Consider the following 19206-nt stretch of genomic DNA (forward strand, 5'->3'; position numbering starts at 1 on the left):
AACTCCAGTTTGATTGGTATTGGAATGCACAATAAAAATACATGATTGATGTATATTACATTTTATAAGACTATTTTTAAAATAAATTGAAGATGTATTTAGGCCAGTCTTAACCTATTTAAATACATGAGCCCCTGTAATTTGGGATCATGTAGTCTGTAAGATATATTTTCACTTTATTATATCACTTTCTGGTACTGATGCAGTGATGTCCATCATCTTACCCACAACATTCTTGCTGTACATTAATATATTATATGAAAATAAAAAGTCACTCTCACTTTTGAGAGTTAATCCTTGGTGTCTTTAAAACTGGTTTGACTGTTCCAAAAAATTTATCGACTTACAAATGAGGTGAACAATAGAAGTAATAAGAACAAGGACAACACAGTATAAGTGCTGGTCTCAGTTAATACAGTCTACTGTGCGAGTTGAAAGAAGTGGAAAAGTCTGTATCAATGGGTCAGGTGTTGACATAAATCATTTCACAATCAATAACATTTATGATGTATTTACTTTGTTGTGAAAAGATAAAAGGTGGATTAACTGATTATATAAAATGACATACAAATGAATACAAAGGTTGTGCTATACATTTGATTTTGTTTCTAAGTATCATATTAAATCAACATTTTTACTGCATTTGAGAATATGCATGATATTATTTTCATAAACAGCATGTGATTTTACAGTCAAACAAAATATCAAAAGTTACAAAAGGTTGGTTTGTAAAGCATCATGAACAATACTTTTTCATAAACGTTTTAGAGAACTATCATGAGTTAATGCAGCTGGAACTCCAATACTGGAAACAAAGATATGCTACAAAACAATGGTTTTCTTTGTTACACTTTAATTTTTAAAGATCGTTGTATTATAAATATTATTATTTACTTTTATAGGTGTTTTGTAAAACTAAGTAAGTTCCCTTCAAAAGGCAAACATCTTAGAAACGATAAAGTTAATTTCAGGCCGGCTCGAAGCAAAGGTAAAAATGTTAAACATTATAGCGATTGCTAAATTGCTAAATCGTTTTGACATTTATAGTGATTATTAAAAAAAACTTCTACATGGAAAATACTATAACAATCCGTATGATTTGGTTTTACATCCATGCACATAAGAACTACACATATATGCAATAATAAATACACATACAACTGTGATATGTAATGAAAGTAATCGCAGCATTAACATGTCTCAATACTTTCCAGATTACATCAGTATCCTTCCCATTTGGTTTCCAAAAGTGGCCAAAGATTTTGTTGCCACTGACTGTGAAAACCTTGTCCTTAAACATGGCTCAGGTTCCTCCTTCAACAAGTCTATAGGGTTTTGTCTACTCATCCAAGATATGCACTTTTGCCTCCTGTATGGCCTGCTGTAGTGCAGCCCCGGCTGGAAGTTTGAAGTATACACTTTCTGAAATGTTCTCCACCTGTAGGTAAACTCCGGGTTTTTGCAAAGGCACCCCGTGAAGATGAGAAAAAAGTAAATGTAAGTCCTCAGTCAGGGTGTATCTTGAAGCAAGGCCCAGTACCGCTGGTATATCAGATTCCTCCGAGTACTCAAAGATGGCAGCCATGTATTTGGAGAGGTCTTGCCCCAGCGCTTTGGCACGGCACATCTCCTGTCCGATCATGGCGATCATGGTTAAAGTGGTGTTCTCATCAGTGTCCTGGTCCTCATCTTGATTTTTGGGGTTCTGAAGGAGACCTCTGGAGCATATAACCATCACAAAGTCACACTCATTTAATCTTCTGCAGTGCCAGCCTAGAATGCCATCCTCCATAATGCTTAATGACTCCCACAGGTCCAAATGCACCTAAAAGAATAAATCATCGAATGAATATATATTACTGTTCAGAAAAAACGAAGGTATAAGCAAAAACCAGCCGCAACTTAATAAAGGCTTGGTGAATAAAACATCTCCTCAGTATCATGTCCTATGATTAGAACGTGTATTTCGCTTAATGTTTTCATGATATGACTTACCTGTGTGGCCATGTGCTTTTGCAAAAAAGCAGCTAATTGTAGTACGACTTTCTCATGGGCGGAGCCATCATTTCTTGAGTAGCAAATCAGGAGGCGAGGGGGGCGGGTATTATGCTCCAGTAAAACACACCCTTCATCAAGCTTTTTTTCGTAGTGCTGTTCAATAATATCTGACAAATAGAAAATATCAATTGCTCCAAGATGTATCATTGATCATTGAATTCATGACAGAATTAAAAAATAATACAGTAGATACATTTTGACATTACATGTGTGCCCATAGATTTTGCATTAGATTTTAATTGTATGTAGAATCTTGTTTTGTTCATAATTACAGTAATTCTAACTCGAGCGTATACTTAAAGTCGGCATGAAGTGGAAGAAACGATCGTATATCCATATCGTGATGCATATGAGTGAAATGGCTTCAGAAGTGAGAGGAAATATAGGGCGGGACTTGATTTCCCAGATTGAGAACTGATTGGATCATTGGAAAATTTACGTTGAAAACAAAACGGAGGCAGATTTGAATGCAATTTTGCAGTCAATCGTGAAGGATTGCTCCACACCGGGTATCACCGTTTTTATCAAAGATTATGAGGGCACATGAATAAATAAATAATAATAATAATCTGATAAAATAAGTAATTTAGGATAAAAAACACTAGGATATTCCATGAAAAAAATATGATTCTTCAATTTTGTGTCATGCTTGTCAGAGAAAACAAATGCAAAACATCCTAAAAGTATATAAATACCATTATGAATCATCAGCTGTTTATCATTACACCAAAACAAAATCCTTTTATGTTTCATACTAAAAGAAGCCAGTACAATTATAACCATTAAATACATTAGAATTTCTACGATGGTTTAAATTGCCTTTTTTTCAATAGGGCATCACAAGGAACTATTTTTATAATAATAAATAAATAATAGTGATAACAGTGAGCATTAATAATTTTCAACCTGGTCTCATTTTGTTCTTGACCACTTTCTTCAATCTTTTCTTGTAGAGAACAGTGAAGATGACCGTTGCGGTAGCAGTGAGCAGGATTCCCACAGAAGTGAGGACTATGAGTAAAGATCTTTCTGTGAAGTGTGAGGTCAACGGCTCTAAACGCAAGTGAGGAAAAAGCACATCAATTACGTCTTAAACAGCTTTAAATGGTTTGCTGGCATGTTGCTCCATCACGCTGCCATTACATGCTTCCTGCTAAAGCCAAGAGTCATTGAAGGTCAAATAAATTTAGATGTAATTTAGCGTGTTTTTTTAATGTTCATTGATTAATACCTTTATAGTTTTGTTGAACTACAACAACAAAAGATTTCCTTACAGCATCAACGACTTTAGCCGCAATCTGAAAGAGACAAAATATATATTTGAATAGACCATGGGTCAGATGGGAATAACATGGAAACTTGAAATGCTGTATGCCATGATACTAAATGATTACAATTAATAATGAATTCATGTGAAAGAGTGTGAAACTATGGAGAATTTTCTAGTACTGTATGTTTATGCTGAATATAAAAAAAGATTATTCCAGTCAAAATAACTATTGCACATCTAACTTTGACTTTGTTGAAACCTACAATCAGTTGATAGTTGTCGAAGGTTAAGAAATCAAACTTTATTACGTGTAATTGACAATTTAATTCTTACAGTATGTTATACAAAACAGAAGAAGAAAGAGACTCACCTCACAGGTGTAGTTTGTACCTGCTCTGAGATTCTGTAAGCGATATGTGTGATGGGTTTTGTTTCTAACTAAATCCTGGGACAGTGACAAAAAAACATTTTAACAATATTTTGTGATGTTTGCACCACAATTCATTTTGATCGTATTATTTTTTAAAAGGTGTATCAAACGCACTGGTTCAATGTTTGTGTATTTTCGAAGCCCGCCTTCAAAGCATGATGAGAAATAGTGACGGATTTTAAAGTTCTCAGGTGCAAGGTTAAAGGTCACAAAAATGTCTTGGTTCTCCTGGTGGACTTCAACATATCTAGGATACCAGTCTGTATGATTTAAAGAACAGAAATAAACACAGATGGACAGAACTGTTTGTTACAACTAGCCCCGGACTACCCGTGCCAAAAAATATTTCATTGCATACGGATATTGTAACAAAGTTCAAGCTCACCTTTTTTACACTCGTCCAGGCCATTTTTTTCTGGACAAGCTGAAAAGTTTTCAGATGGAAGAGAACGTCATGAATTTGCAATTGACTAAATAGCAGGTTTGTATAATACTGAGTTGAAAGAGGAATTGAGGCGTCTTACTGCGTGTAAAAAACTCTTTCTTCTGATAAAAATCGTGCCACTCTTCAGGGACGGGCAGTGCCATGACGGTCACTACATATCTGGTGTCCAATGACAGATGTGTAAAAGGGTCTGAATAATAAACCTACAAAAGCATCGAGAAAATATATTCCAGATTTTATATTGTTCATGAACTAACTGTTACAATTACAACTGTTTAATGAAACAAATTCTAACAGATTTGACTCACTGTTTTTGAACTTACCCTTTGGGAATGTGCATGGGTGAGGGACAAGTTATTACGGAGGAGAAACAGTTGACATAATATTTGAGATCCACCAAGAGCCTGTAGTGTGACTTGGAAACCACGTAAGAATGCGATACCTGCAGCAAGTAAGAATCGATTCACTTTTATGCCTTTATCTGAAATGGGTGACTCTTGTCAGGTTTGAATCAACTATCTCTCCTTAAAATACTGGTGTTTGAAAGGTTCTTTACGGCAATGCCATAGAAGAACAATTTTTGGTTCCACAAAGAACCATTCAGTCAAACACAAAGAGCCTTTTGTGAAATGTTTTGCGTAAAGGTTCTTTGCTGTTAAAGGTTCTTTACGAAACCACAAAAAAGGTTCTTCTATGGGACGAGAAGTGTTTGAAAGTGTAAATCTTTCTTTACCGTATTGGCTTGGGATCCATGACACCGTAATGGCGTCAAATGTCGGATCTTGTTTGTTTTCGAACTCAATCTGAATATTGCGCGGTGCATCAACATAATGCAGACAGACTTCAGGGTTGTCCTGGCCTAGAAAAGAGTGACAGGGCCAAGGAACACAACCTGGCCAAGGAGAGAAATAAATCAAATAATTGGGTGATCTCATCATGAGATATAAAACATCCATTATGCTTTAAAGAAGAAAAGTAAACAGTGCTGAAGAATTCAAGCAAGGACACCTGGAGTTTCTTCCCTGAAGGCCACTACTTTCTTTAGAGTTACAGTATACCGTCAGTATGACACATGCGTATTAAAGGAATGTAAAACAAGGGTCTTTTGTTGAACAGTTTTTTGTAAAACCAACTAACGTAAAATACAAATCATGTGCCACATGATCTTCAACAGACAAACTTATGGAAAACATACAATTATAACAATGATGTCATAAATGTACGCATCTAGATTACAATTTGGTTCAAGATAAATGAAGCGTTTGCTGGAATGGCTGCAAACCATTACATAGTGCAACATCTTGTTTTGATAGAGCTACAGTGGAGGAAGTTCAACTGAGGCAGAGTTTTGGTCTTACATCAGACATTTTCCCCATAAATATGACGAACAATTATGAGTAAACTAATACCACCAACTCAACTTTACGACAAGTCAACACCGATCACTCTGAAAGTAAAATACATTTAAAATAGTCTTTCTTTAAATGCTTTATCTTTTAGTAATACAGTGCACGGTTTACAAAATAAAAGTTTATAATAAACTCCAAATAATGCATGAGGGGTTACAATTTTTTAACTAAATCCACTGGTTGGTATTGCCAGCGCATTCAAAGTAATAAAGACTACTGCAAATAAATAAATAAAAAATTTTCAGCAGGTTAAATACATGAGTTCAAATGCATTTTATCTTAAGGTAATTTGTGCACCATTGATAAAAACAGTTTGATCAATAAAACAAAGCTGTTACATGTAAGCACGGCTGGCAAGTAGGTTTGTGGAGCCCCAGGCAACATTATGAAAGTGGGTCTCACCACTGTAACATTCTCATAACGTTTCTTTTTGAAAGAAAAAACACTAAACGTAGCTAGTACTTATATTAGAAAACATGGAAAAGTGTTGGGAAGAGGTTTTGTTGGTAAAGTAAATACACATCATGACACTGCGTACACTTTACACTGTAAATAATAATGAATTAGCTTTATTTCACTTACTGGATTATAAAGTCTTGTGATGCTGGATTAAACGTTTACTTACTTCCAAATATGCTGGTGTAGGAAATGCTGGTAGATAACGGAACATCATCTGCTGTAATTCTGCAGTATTCACATTCTGGGTCTCCCTGAAAATATATAACCATTTACATATACATTTAGGGATTTGGCAGACGCTTTTATCCAAAGCAATTTACATTGTGTTATCCTATACATTTTAAATAGGTATCTGCAACCCCCTGGGATCAAACCCACAACCTTGCGTTGTTAACGCAATATTCTGAGCTACAGGAAAACCACTGAGCTACAGGAAAACCACTGAGCAACAGGAAAACCACTGAGCTACAGGAAAGCATAACCACATAATGTGCCATCATGTCTCCGTATGTCTATGTACTGTATCTAGTCCAGGTTATCATTGTTTTTACATTATATGCTGCAATATAACAAATCTATTTTTGTAGTTTTCTAAACTGTTATGACACATTAGGGATTAGGGCAGTCATAAAATACCATATTAACCATAATTATTGATATCATGATAAGACGATAGATGTAAATTATTCAGTAGCTATGTAAAATGTTGTCTTAAGAGCTACATTGGTTATGAACTCTTTCTCTCTGCTTTGCTACACATATTTTGAGTCTGATCCATTGCTAAAAAAAGAAAATGTTATATTACTTTGACTGAAAGCATTACTTCTATTTCAGACAAATATCGTAATAATACCAATATTATACGTTTTTCCAGCCACATTTTTTTGTGTAATAAAAACCGGTGCATGAAAGCAAAAGTAAAGACATGAAGAATATATATTATTACAAAATCAAAATTTTCCGTGATCTCTGCGTAATTATACTGTACTGACAGTGGAATATTGGAAAAATCAGAAACTAATGAAGAAACTCATTATAGCTCAACACATCTAGACGTGTGGATGTCTTACCTGTCGGATGCATTCAAGCGTGCAGCTCTGAGGTCTATAAGACATTAGATCAACACTGGCTCCAAAACACAAAATGACCAACGCAAGCAGGTCCGCTGTCAGTGTGGGTGGCCTCATACTGTTTCCATTTACTTGCCCGAAAATCCTGCTTCAAACCCTCTTACAGCTACGTCCTTAAGAGCACATATGCTTTCTCTGGTCTCGTTGGGGACAAAATAAAGCAGGGGGGCGGAAACTATGAGGAGGAGGTGGAGAATGAAAGGTTGGGTGAATTCACCAAGCAAGGGTGTGGTGGCCTGAGGGAAGACCCATCAAACTGAAGCTTTCAAAATAGGTCTGCAGCAAGGTATGCTTAACCTGATTTACTGGCCGAAGAAAGAACTGTGAACAGAATAATGATTATAATCCATTTACACCACTGTGTATAGACTATAGTAACCTATGGCCAAAAACAACACCCCACAAAAACAAGAGTTGTGTACATACAATTATTCAGGGGAATTTATGTCCAACGTTGATTTAGTAGCATTCTAATGGCACGTTTGTCCAAAACCACAAATCTTTCCAAAACTAAACAAACAAGGATGATCTTCAAAAGCAGTTGTAGTTGAGTAATCCTGCAGGAATTTGGTAGTACTAATATCATTATGCCAAAAATGGTTCAAGTGGAAATTATGACAAGGAGATTTCAACAAGCGTCAATCAAAATGACAGACAAGATGACATTTATTGTGGTAAAAAGTATGTTGGACTCCATTTACAAACAATTCTTACAGGTTGCATGTTACTTATACAAAAAGAGTCGTGTCTTTTCTTTACTAAATATAACTACAAGTCATGACAAAGAATAAACACAAACCTTGAAATTGGGTCTAACATCTTTATATTTATATACAACAAAAAAATTCACAAGAGGACAGACTCTGAGGTACACGCTGCTTGTGTGAAATTGAACAAAACATACACAATGTTTCTCCAGACGTCTTGTAGAGTAGCATCTTATCGAATCTAAGAAGAAACATAACAAAAACATTAATAAAAACAAACTGCAAGCATGCCGTTGCCGTAAATACGACTTTAATGCCCATAGATTTAAACTGGTTTTCATCTAAGGGAAAGAGTGTTGAAAACATTAGTTCCTGGTTTCGGTTAGGATAGTTACAGACCAAGTCCCTTACAATTCCACACATCTAGGTTAAAGAGCCTGTTTCGTGTTTTCTTCCACTGAACATGGTGCTTGGGGCAAAGTTTCTTTCTTTCATCTCCATATTTATCTGGGTTTACCATACATGGTCATGCAAAGACAATTTCAGACAAGATGTTCGTGATTAAACAAAAAAAATGTTCAAAGGCACGGCTGTCTTTTTGATTACTCTGCTTGTCATTATTTAAAGATTTATTGTGAAGAACACAGAATGTCACCGGATACATTTCATTTGTCAGCCTGCAGACACTCACTGTGTATTTGTCCCATTTCTTCTCAGGATCATAAGGCTCCCAGCGGCTTGCGGGGAAGATGTGTTTGTTTTTCTCGTACCAGCTCCTCAGCACAACTTTTCCTGCATGAGACTGAAAGAACACGCACAGAGTTTTGTGTAGATGTTTTTTTGTGTAGATGTTTTTCACATCATGTTAAATAAAGCAAACCATTATACGTTGGTCATATCGACTTTTTCGGTGGCCTTAATAAACTATGAAAATGCTCAAAATGAATGCGATGTCTCGATCACCATCGGCATCTTACCTCATCCTTCTCAACGGTAGCATCGTTCACCAGTCGAATATCTTCATGTACGTCAAAATTAAAGAGTGGTCCTGAAAAAAACAGTAAGAGCTTATTCAGCCTCAAACAGATAAACAAAAGAGGAAAACACTAACCGATGTTGACAGTAATGCAGCAGAATCTCGTGTCGCGCTACACTTGGAGTTTGTCAAAGTTAAAGTTTTGCGGTTCTGTGCCAAAAGAAAAACTCACCACTTTTGCCTCGTGCCTTCGTCACGATGAAGTCATAAAAACTGTGGTGCTGGAGTAACAAAAGATAATGAATAAATTCAATATTGGATGAACCACAAACTTTACTTAGAGAAGCATATAGCAAAGCTTCATAATCATGAAATGATTGTTTAATAATGTGTTGTAAAACATTTATTACGAATTCACTGTAAATTTACTTACATGTGGGATTATCAAATCTTCTTTAATGTACATTAAATGTTCCACTCCTGCCGACCTGAGCAACACAAACAGAGCTTTGACATCATTAAAGAGTTGATAATAGATTAATATATCCAAATGTTTGTAACATAACATATCTTCAGCGGCCTTTAGTTTAATTTTATCAGAGTCCAAGACATTTACTACAAACCTGGAATGTATTTATGCCTTTGAACATAAAACATAATTTCACCGTTCGATTTGCAGCGCTTTCTTGTTTCAAACACGTGCATAAAGGCTACTATTACCCAAAATATAGGATACAAGTTTTGGTTAGATTTTTTTGTGTTCACTCAAGCAGGACCACTGAAGGGATTTACCTCAACTCACTGAAGTCTTTTCTCAAAACTTCCAGAGCCCTCTGGAGAAACTGCTGCATTGTGTTGCCTTTCTTCATCTACACACACACACAATTGAGCACATTTTTCAGAACCACTGCATACATAACATGCATTTCAACACAACTGTATGAAAAATATTTGCGCAGTGTTCAACAGAAAAAACAATGCAGTGTCTAGTGTACCTTCACGGTTTTTCGATGCCCTGAACCATCCCAGTAGCTGAAAGTGATTTCAATTTCTTCACCTGAATAAAAAAGACCAGAAAAACGAGTTTGTATCAACACAAGGCTCAAAATAAACCAATGCTTAATTTTAAAAAGTGCTTACAATTCATTAAACTAACTCCAAATATGACTTCGCTTACGGCCAGATTCAAATATTATAAGATATTCAGCATAACAGCTCTCTCTTATAACACAACATCTTACTTTTGATCTTCTCCTGTTTTCTCTCCCATTCCTGTCGGAGTTCCTCTCTCAGACGATTCTCTTCTTCCTAAAACACATTTTTACAGTTAAAAATATCAGAGTTACGATTCCTGTGTTGAAATATTTCCAACAATGTTGGTGGCGGGACATATCAAGGGTGTGTCATCATAAATAAGGTCGCTAGGTGGTTATTAAATGGGGAGGAACAAAAAATGATGCCACAATGAATATCAATGAATGGAAAGCTGATTCTCACGCCAGCCGAAACGGTTATTTTCACTTGCTGTTGGATATGAATTAAACTTGTGCACGATCAGCAGGATTTTTTACCTCTCTGTCCCTATCTGGAAGGAAACTGGTGTCAACATCTGGGTTCTTTCCCAGTTTTTTCTTCTTTACAGGTATGCCTGGTAAACACAGTGTTACACAATGTGTTACCACAATTCAAAATCTACAATGAATAACTACTTTCATCCAAATGTCAAACTTTTGTCATAATTTACTCATGTTGTTTTAAATAAGTATGGCTAAACTGTAGTTTTGGCTCAATTATTTTTATGAGCTTATGTTGACAGTGCCCATACATATCTCCTCCTCAGCTTCCTCTTCAGCTTCCTCTTCAATTTCCTCTTCTTCCTCCTCCTCCTCCTCATCCTCATCCTCCTCCTCTCCTTCATCCGGATTAAAGGATAAACTGGCAATCTTCCTTTTCTGCTCTTCCTTCCTTTTCTTCTCCTTCTGTTTTTCTAGTTTCCTACATGAACAGACAAAACAAAACGTTTTAAACTCAAAACGTATTTTACATGGATCAGAGAGAAATAAAACAGACTGGATGGGTAGCAGTGCTGTAAAACAACAAGTCCAAAAGAAGTCATAAAAGACCAAAAAAAATGAAAATCTGTCAAAAGTACATAAATCCAAGCCAGGATAAAATAATAAATTAAATGGCTTACAGCTGGAGCTCTTTTGACTGCTCCTTTTTGGCAAGCTGCTTCTCGCGCTCTTTGACCAGAGCTTCCTGCTTGGCTTTCATGTCATTCAGAGTCACCAAACCTGGAGAAAAAAAACATCCTTCAAAATGCTTTCCAAGAGGCAAAAAGACACATCTCCTTGACCCCGAATACAAGCTGACTTTCTAGATAAATCCAAGGGGGTTAAAAAGCTTTAAACAGTCATCATTTTGACGTTTACTTGCCTACAGTGCTGGATTTGAGCTCTTGCTCCACCGCATCATAGTGAGCTGAAAACTTCTTATCAATGTTGGACTTCACCATGTTGTCCTGGAAAGTTCAATAAAAAGACTTGAATCAATCATGAACATCAGAATAAAACGTCCAGAGTTTTTGGCTGCATATTGAAATTTATTATAAAGAAACTAAACCAAAGCGTCATTATTATCAAACATTACAAAATACCTAACAGATCAGCAGTTGCTATTCATACAAATATGATGAAATATGAAGAGTTTGGTTCTCAGTCTTTAAACATCATTAGAAATCCGGTTTATTTATTGTGCATTCCCATTAATATCAATCAAAATGCAGTTGGTGTGTTTTGATTCGAGCCATAATGACTACAAATACAGCTAACTAACAGAATAAAAACATGTCAACATATTACAAAAACATGATTTTGTTTGTAAATCTTAAAAATGGAGTCATCTCATTTTGGAGCCAAACTCCCACGCTTCCATCTGTTACAAATACCCAAAATATGCTTTATTTATACAGTTTATGAATGGTTATTACGTCACAAATATAATATAGTCATTTTGAATACAGCATTTGAAACCTTTAAACATTTTAATAAGACTATGCTGTCTAGCTATGAGACGCAGCAATAATAATATGCGTTGAACAATATACTGTATAACATACAAACATTTAACTTATGTAGACACTATAATATTATAAAGGAAGCCTGTATTCGGGATGGCTGAGTGTGTTTATATGTGTTTGCACGTGTTATTGTCAGTAAGTTGTTGTGTGTCTGTATCTCTTGCCTCTGCTATCTTCTGTTTCAGCTCTCTGAGCTGCTCTCGCTCTCTTTCACGCTTTTTCATAAGCTGCATCGCTCGTCCCGCTTCACTCGCCGCTCCTTTATACTGCGCCATTGCTGCTCTTTAACAGACACTTGGACAAAATTGATAAAAACAACAAGTAGATAAATAACGGCAGAAGGCGCTACATAAACAAACGAGAAACTTCTTGACTCGAGCAGGCGATTGTGGGTAATTAGCAATGACCTCAGTACTGCTTCCGCAAAATGCGCGACAGTCTAATTTCACAATAAAAGCCAAAGGGACTTTTCTAAAATGTAACATTTTAGAATGTTTTGGTGGGGAATACGATTAATAATAATACTTATAAAATATATGACTTTACAAATCACCTTGGTGTTTCGTGCTTTCAAAGGCGTCGCATTAAACAGAGAGAAAGACTTTTAGTTTGAAAGTCCAGGGAGAGAAAGAGCGCTTGAGGATAATCGACTCACTCCGCACTCGATTCTAAGCACTGGACTGAGCGAGGGGTGATTTGGATGGAAATGAAGGCTGTGGTGTCTTGTGTCGGGTTTTTGCTACTGTTTGTGTGGCTTTCTCCAAGCCAAGCCATTTATTTCCACATCGGAGAGACGGAGAAGAAATGTTTTATAGAAGAAATACCCGATGAAACCATGGTGATCGGTATGTTCATTGTGAAATGCTCTCTCTCTCTGTGATCGGCTAACGTTACCTATGTCTGGTAGCTGATTCAGCCAGATGGCATTATCGCTTAGTAGCCTGTTGTTTGTTGCAGTAAATGAGAATATGCGACGTATATTTAAAGGAGGAGGGGGGGGGACTATGTGCAGATTGTTGAAGATACGGTTATTATGATCACGGATGTGGAGCAGGTGCAGCATCCTGGTAGGGTACCTGATGTACAGGTGCAACCAGTTCCGCCCTGTCAGCGCGGTGTGACGTAGAGCTTGGGCTTATGCTTTGTTTTAGGTATAAATAAATACAAGACATGGTGGCAAGTATTTATACTTAAAGGTGTATGTTTGTCTGTAATGTATAATGAGCCACATACTGTATTCATCCTTTGTTTCTTCACATCAAAAATAAATTACACTGAGAAAAACCGACACTGGTTTTGTTAGTACTGTAAATTGTTAATACCTGTGTGTTTTCTTATAATTTTAATATTAATTTATTATAATTTAAATTATAAGAAAACACACAGGTATTAACAATTTACAGTACTAACAAAACCAGTGTCGGTTTTTCTCAGTGTAATTTATTTTTGATGTGAAGAAACAAAGGATGAATACAGTATGTGGCTCATAAAATTTTTTCATGATTTCCAGTTGTAAATGCTGATGCGCAGAACATTCTGTATATCTATGTCTTTCTAGGAAAATACAAAACACAGTTGTGGGATAAACAAACTGGTTCTTTTCTGCCATCCACCCCTGGCTTGGGCATGCACGTGGAAATCAAAGATCCAGAATCTAAGGTACACTTATATTAAGTTTTTTAGCAACTGTCACTGTACTCAATGACCTGCTATGTATTGCATTTCAAGGGATTGTTCAGATTGTCATCTGCCACAATCGTGACTTAAAAATAAGATTTATTCACGTATTACATGCTGAAATTCTATTTTTTTTGTATTTTATGTAAAAAAACAATGAATATTTCATTCCTCTATTAGATTGTACTGTCTCGTCAGTATGGTTCAGACGGCCGTTTCACCTTCACGTCCCACACACCGGGCGAACATCAAATCTGCCTCCACTCCAACTCCACCAAGATGCCGCTGTTTTCTGGTGGAAAGCTGGTATGATTTTAAGTACAGCCTTGTAGGTTTAACCAAAAAAGTACAATACAGAAAGGCATAAAATAGAATAATATTTAGGATGCTGGTATCTCTGTCTTGTAGAGAGTGCACCTGGACATTCAGGTCGGTGAGCACACCAATAACTACCCAGAGATCGCAGCCAAAGACAAACTGACCGAGCTGCAGCTTAGAGCCCGGCAACTTTTAGACCAGGTGGAACAAATTCAAAAGGAGCAGAACTACCAGAGGGTGAGTCTGTAGAGTGAGTCTGTGTTTGATCTGCTTTTCAAGATGCATCTTACAGTAAGATTTCATTCTGCAGTACCGTGAGGAACGCTTCCGCATGACCAGTGAGAGCACAAACCAGCGGGTTCTCTGGTGGTCCATTGCTCAGACCATCATCCTCCTCATCACCGGTATCTGGCAAATGAGACATCTCAAGAGCTTCTTTGAAGCCAAAAAGCTGGTCTAAACGGCAGACAGACTTACAGAGACACAAGCTCAAGTCACATTCATCACCAGTTTGTTTCTCAAGCATGAATTCGCTTGTCCATTATCACTTTGAGGACATGCATTAATGAGTCTCAAAAAAGGACATTTAGCCACAAGATGATGTTGAATAAGTCTTTAACATGCCTTATTAAGTATTTACACCTAAAAATCATAACGTGTTTAGAATGAAGAGAATGTTATGACATTCATTGTGGGTGCATGGTCATTACTTTTTATTTTATTACTTACGTGAAGAAATTGTTGCAACATTTCTCACCTTTTAAAATGTGTATATATTGAAGTTTTTGAAATATCTGTGTGGCTTCATATTTGTGCTGTTTTGCTTAAAATTTGGGAAACCTCTCTAGATTTACACTCTTCATAGTAGCTGTTTAGTATATACATAAACCAACATTTTAGGGACTTTCTTAAGATTTACAAAATGATTTGTTTCTTCTAATTGTTCCATTTCTGTTTCGTGTTGTAATTTATTTATTTACTGGATTGAATGTTTTAAATATAATTTCAGGAAACAACAGGAATTTCTGTCATTTAATGGAGAAAATAAACAAGGTTTTTAGGGGTTCTGATTCAGTCTCCATATTGTATGTTCTTTTGTTGGAATGTAAAACAAATCTGGTTCAGAGAATGCACACAGAATAAAATACATCTGTGTGGTCTTGTAATTTTTGTAAAAACAAATGTGCCCACAAAATGTGCATGCATATGTACTTAGAACTGCATTACTATCTAATGCTACAATGCAAAAACATGACTTCACTATTCCTTGGTCAATTGACGATTTTGAAGTTTCAGATTTCTCTTTCACAGTCTTAAAAGAAAACATTTCAGTCATAACTGAATTTAGACAATGTAATGTCTTTAAACATCTACATATCACACAAAAATAATTCATTTCATTTATTAGCCACCTTACCTAAATCAAATATTGATGTACAACCACCTATTGACAAGATACAACATTAATCCTTGACATTACCCACATGATTGACAAATGTATGGATGTTAGTTTCCATTTTGACTTCACAATCAACCACAAACAAAAAAATATCATTAGTTTGACAACACCATTCAAAATGTAGAATAGAAAGATGTTATTACAACTAAACAAACATGTTAAATGCAGAACAATCTCTCTCCTTGCATAGTTAAATACCAAAGACCTTCAGCTTTCCTTAAAACTCTAGAAACACTTTAGTTTTTAATCTTGCACTTTAATCTTTCTTCACATCACTGCATGTTTACTTCTGTTCCTTGACCTTAAAATCAATGTCGACCAGTGCTCAATTTTCATAGTTATGTTTAGTATGACATGGAGCTATAGCTACTAAATGAGAAACAGCATAGTACCACACATACACGCACACGTCAGTCCTGAAACAAGTCATTGACACCATTCACGGCAACAAGAGGATACAGAATACTATACATGTTATTTATATCATTTACAAATAGAATTTCACTAGTAACACTTTACAGTAATGTTCAATTCCTTAATATCGGTTCATGATCGTTTATAAACGTGCTATTGTTTGTAAATTTTGGCTTGATCATAATACACTAAAGTGAAAGGTGAAAAAACTGATTACGTAGAAAGTAATTGTATTATTATTCATTGCTATTTAACCGCATAAACTAATGTTAATAACTGAACCTTAGTGTAAAGTGTTGCCATTTCAATGACACTTTCTGAGCAGTCACAGTACACAAATAAAACAATATACAAACACTAAAGCATACCTACACAACAAAAATAAAACCTGTTGTTTTACTGGGATGTTTAACTATTGATTCTACTCAACTGAAATGACAGAAATTATGCCTCACATGAATTCAGCTACACAATTGGCACAACAAAACCAAACACGTGCTGACCATATCTGTTCGAAACGAAATAGGAAAGCAAGGTTGAGAACTTTGCAAAAGGTGGGCGAATATTTCTAGAGATCTTTTGATAATAAAACACCTTCAGGAAGTTCATTTCGGGTTGAATTTGTCATTTTACACTTTTCAATAATCTCTCTAGTTGTTTCGACTCAAAAGACCAGGTCAATAGTGATAGTTAAGACACATTCATGGCTTTTGACTGGTAAATGGTGAGGCCAGTCATTGGGAAAGTGTTCCCAGATTCAGTTCGGTAATCTTTGTTTTGGTCAATTATCATTGCTCTGTAACGGTCAGTCGGTCCATTTTTCTGGCTGCATCCTCACATACAACCTTTGGCTTTTTCTCTGGACTGGGGCTTGGGGTGTTAGGATATTCCCGAGTGCCAAAAATAGTGCTTCCGACGCGGACATTGGTGGATCCAACCTCAATCTAAATAAAGAAACATTGCGTCGCAAGCAATTACTCAATAAATGTGAGAAGATCTATATCATCTACAACTCTTTCATCAAACTATAGCCATCTCTGAAAAATAAATATGCATAAAAAAGATCCCATTCTATAAAATGCTGCTTCACTCAGAAGTAAAAGGGACGTGGAAGGTTTTCATGTTGACTTCATAAAGCCGAAATAAAGAGGCACCTACCGCATGTTCAAAGTCAGTGGACATGCCCATACTGAGCTCGACCTTATCCATTGGCATCTTAAGACTCTCACAAACTTCTTCACGATGTTTCAACAGCATCTACAAGCAAAGGACACATTCATTTACAGTTCACAAACCATCTCTTAAAATATGCAATACTAGTGACAATGTTCACCTGGAAGTCAGGGTTGGGGCCGTCACTGAGGTCATAACCATACCGTCCAATCGTCATGAGTCCAGCGAAGTCAAGAGCAGGACACTGAGATACAATATGTTTGACTGTGTTTACAGTCTCATCAGGAGACAGGCCGTGTTTACCTGATGAAACGCGTCATGGTCAGAGAGTCATGCTGAGGTTTGGTGAAAACTTGGTTATGCGATACACTGAGTTAGATACAAAGAACCTCCATACTGTGAGATTGCAACAACGAAAGCAAACCAAACAACATCTGGGCCTTTGATATGGACTGATTTCTTTAGAACACTGTGCAACAAGAAAAGAGACCTACTGAGATGCATTAAAACTGCGATTCTCCACTTTTTGTTAGAGAACATTATGATTAAATACGGTTCAAATCTTTTTCCAGATATGCGTTGAGAAATTCACAATCGTAATATCTACTTAGATATGATGTTAACAGGAAATAAACACTTACTTTCCTCTCCACTGGTGTTTATCTGGACCATAATCTTTAACCACTGTGTGTTGGCAGCTCTCAGCTTTTGCCACGAGCTGTTGACTCTTTCAGCCAGCTTAATAGAGTCAATCGTCTCCACCATATAAAGGTTTGGAACCCCTGCGATTTGAAACAATCGATGTGTCACATCCACAGAATTTGCTATTAAAACATGTATTACTTTGGTTATTCGGCTTTGCTTACCCAGGAGCTTGTTGACATTATTCTTTTGTAGATGACCAATGAAATGCCATTTTATTTCAGGACATGATGACAAAATCTACAAAAACAAAGATGACAGCATTATATCAGTCAAGGAGTCTGATCATACAAAAACAACACAGTTTGTCTAACTGTAATACCTGTGGGTGGGAAGCTTTTTCGACGAGTTCATTTACCTGTAAAAACATCAGAATGAATCCATATGATTTGAATTCCTTTTAAGTCTATTATGTGTATTGACACTAGAATGTTATTCTTACATAATTCTCTCCAAAGTTTCGTTGTCCGTGTTTGTAAGCCTCCACCACCATCTCCGCAGGTTTGGTCTTGCTGACCGCCACCAGTCGAGGGGCTATGCATGGTAACGTCTGAAAGAGTTAAAGAAATCATAAAAGTAAACTTTGTTTACTCAAGCATCATAAATACTATACTTTAAACAACTCTAAACCAGAATAAAGAAACGTAAATACACATTGCATGGAAAATAACACATTCTAGTCAAATAAATCCCACATATCCAACCAATGCACTTCAAACTTAACTTGGCATTTGAAGAATGCAACACTTGCAAACGCAAACAGAAAACATGTGATGGGTGTCATGCACAGTTTGCTGGGTCGTGACCACATCAAACCATGTTATTTCAAGCAACATGCATTCATTTACAGCGCAATATTTTTAAGCTGACATGAAGAGTCCATTAACGGATAATTATCCGCTAACATGATATAATCAAGTGTCAACACCGTCTGTGCTTTAATAAGCCTGTAACGTTATAAAGGTTAATGATATTACATAACCCACCCGTAAAAACGCGCCGTGCGCGGAGCCACGAGTTTGTTTTATGGCATTTTAAAAGCGCGCAGTTTCCTCAATCACTACCCGAGAGAACGAGATGAGAAACTGACCTTCGGGCGACGGGAAACCGCTTGATTTACCCGGTCCACCACCGCTTGGACTTTCTTCCCGATCTCCTCCGACATTACTACTCTCAACATACCCTCAATGCGGGAGCAGAGCAAGCGTCACTGACGCTTCCTGACAAAATAAAAGTCCTGACGACCAGGGTTTCTCAAATAGGTTTTAAATGATCAACATTACTTCAATTAATCGTAAAAATAGAAGTTCAGTCGCACCATTTTAAACAGACTTCGTAATTCACGTCAAAGACCTTTAAAATAAGGAAAGGAATTGAAAAAAATCACATCTTTGTCCCTATGCAAATAACCGTCACAAAATGAGTTGAAAATAACGCATAACCTTGCGACAACAGACACATTTGTATAAAGCATTTGGAAAAAATAGTTGGTTGTTGTCT

The 19206-nt window shown here is 36.4% G+C and overlaps 4 protein-coding genes across 5 annotated transcripts; 1 reads left to right on the forward strand and 3 right to left on the reverse strand.

The window, feature by feature from the left end:
* Positions 1-496: 496 nt before the first annotated feature.
* On the reverse strand, positions 497-7369 carry LOC306906788 (interleukin-17 receptor D). The gene is made up of 12 exons (XM_079478438.1): positions 7142-7369; positions 6238-6322; positions 4937-5095; positions 4527-4645; positions 4283-4406; positions 4144-4182; positions 3873-4018; positions 3699-3773; positions 3290-3356; positions 2965-3111; positions 1996-2165; positions 497-1825 (listed from the first exon to the last, which is right to left on the reverse strand). Exons 1-12 carry the CDS (start codon positions 7256-7258, stop codon positions 1340-1342), a joined length of 1734 nt encoding a protein of 577 aa, XP_079334564.1. The 5' UTR covers positions 7259-7369; the 3' UTR covers positions 497-1339.
* Positions 7370-7830: 461 nt separating this feature from the next.
* fam50a (family with sequence similarity 50 member A) lies at positions 7831-12940 on the reverse strand. 2 transcript variants are annotated; one of them, XM_079478556.1, is made up of 14 exons: positions 12858-12940; positions 12128-12257; positions 11321-11405; positions 11079-11178; positions 10710-10879; positions 10456-10532; positions 10126-10192; positions 9880-9941; positions 9677-9753; positions 9318-9372; positions 9117-9165; positions 8886-8956; positions 8600-8710; positions 7831-8149 (listed from the first exon to the last, which is right to left on the reverse strand). In XM_079478556.1, the coding sequence occupies exons 2-14, from the start codon at positions 12236-12238 to the stop codon at positions 8141-8143; spliced, it is 1044 nt and encodes a 347-aa protein (XP_079334682.1). In that variant the 5' UTR covers positions 12239-12257; positions 12858-12940; the 3' UTR covers positions 7831-8140. The 2 variants fall into 2 exon arrangements, with proteins under 2 accessions (XP_079334682.1, XP_079334681.1); XM_079478555.1 differs by lacking the exon at positions 12858-12940 and having other exon boundaries at positions 12128-12379.
* Positions 12340-15235, forward strand: tmed4 (transmembrane p24 trafficking protein 4). Its single transcript, XM_079478558.1, has 5 exons — positions 12340-12808; positions 13522-13622; positions 13821-13946; positions 14049-14195; positions 14269-15235. Exons 1-5 carry the CDS (start codon positions 12664-12666, stop codon positions 14416-14418), a joined length of 669 nt encoding a protein of 222 aa, XP_079334684.1. The 5' UTR covers positions 12340-12663; the 3' UTR covers positions 14419-15235.
* On the reverse strand, positions 14977-18945 carry plpbp (pyridoxal phosphate binding protein). The gene is made up of 8 exons (XM_079478557.1): positions 18797-18945; positions 18149-18256; positions 18029-18064; positions 17871-17946; positions 17646-17786; positions 17165-17307; positions 16990-17088; positions 14977-16775 (listed from the first exon to the last, which is right to left on the reverse strand). Exons 1-8 carry the CDS (start codon positions 18884-18886, stop codon positions 16620-16622), a joined length of 849 nt encoding a protein of 282 aa, XP_079334683.1. The 5' UTR covers positions 18887-18945; the 3' UTR covers positions 14977-16619.
* Between the last annotated feature and the right edge of the window lie 261 nt (positions 18946-19206).

Source organism: Barbatula barbatula (genome assembly GCF_947034865.1).
Source record: "Barbatula barbatula genome assembly, chromosome: 17".
Lineage (NCBI taxonomy): Eukaryota > Metazoa > Chordata > Actinopteri > Cypriniformes > Nemacheilidae > Barbatula > Barbatula barbatula.

What these genes read in the sequence shown, in the direction of transcription:
- fam50a (XM_079478556.1), bottom strand. Translation starts at nt 12,238, where the DNA reads ATGGCGCAGTATAAAGGAGCGGCGAGTGAAGCGGGACGAGCGATGCAG. An exon ending in CAGTCAAAAGAGCTCCAGCT is followed by an intron (nt 10,880 to 11,078) that starts GTAAGCCATTTA and finishes CTGTTCATGTAG; the next exon opens with GAAACTAGAAAAACAGAAGG. An exon ending in CTACCGTTGAGAAGGATGAG is followed by an intron (nt 8,711 to 8,885) that starts GTAAGATGCCGA and finishes GTGTTCTTTCAG; the next exon opens with TCTCATGCAGGAAAAGTTGT.
- LOC306906788 (XM_079478438.1), bottom strand. Translation starts at nt 7,258, where the DNA reads ATGAGGCCACCCACACTGACAGCGGACCTGCTTGCGTTGGTCATTTTG. An exon ending in CCCATGCACATTCCCAAAGG is followed by an intron (nt 4,407 to 4,526) that starts GTAAGTTCAAAA and finishes ATGCTTTTGTAG; the next exon opens with GTTTATTATTCAGACCCTTT. An exon ending in GAAAGAGTTTTTTACACGCA is followed by an intron (nt 4,183 to 4,282) that starts GTAAGACGCCTC and finishes AAAACTTTTCAG; the next exon opens with CTTGTCCAGAAAAAAATGGC.
- plpbp (XM_079478557.1), bottom strand. Translation starts at nt 18,886, where the DNA reads ATGTTGAGAGTAGTAATGTCGGAGGAGATCGGGAAGAAAGTCCAAGCG. An exon ending in GAAACTTTGGAGAGAATTAT is followed by an intron (nt 18,065 to 18,148) that starts GTAAGAATAACA and finishes ATGTTTTTACAG; the next exon opens with GTAAATGAACTCGTCGAAAA. An exon ending in CCACTGACTTTGAACATGCG is followed by an intron (nt 16,776 to 16,989) that starts GTAGGTGCCTCT and finishes TTCTTTATTTAG; the next exon opens with ATTGAGGTTGGATCCACCAA.
- tmed4 (XM_079478558.1), top strand. Translation starts at nt 12,664, where the DNA reads ATGGAAATGAAGGCTGTGGTGTCTTGTGTCGGGTTTTTGCTACTGTTT. An exon ending in TGTTTTCTGGTGGAAAGCTG is followed by an intron (nt 13,947 to 14,048) that starts GTATGATTTTAA and finishes TCTGTCTTGTAG; the next exon opens with AGAGTGCACCTGGACATTCA. An exon ending in AGGAGCAGAACTACCAGAGG is followed by an intron (nt 14,196 to 14,268) that starts GTGAGTCTGTAG and finishes TTCATTCTGCAG; the next exon opens with TACCGTGAGGAACGCTTCCG.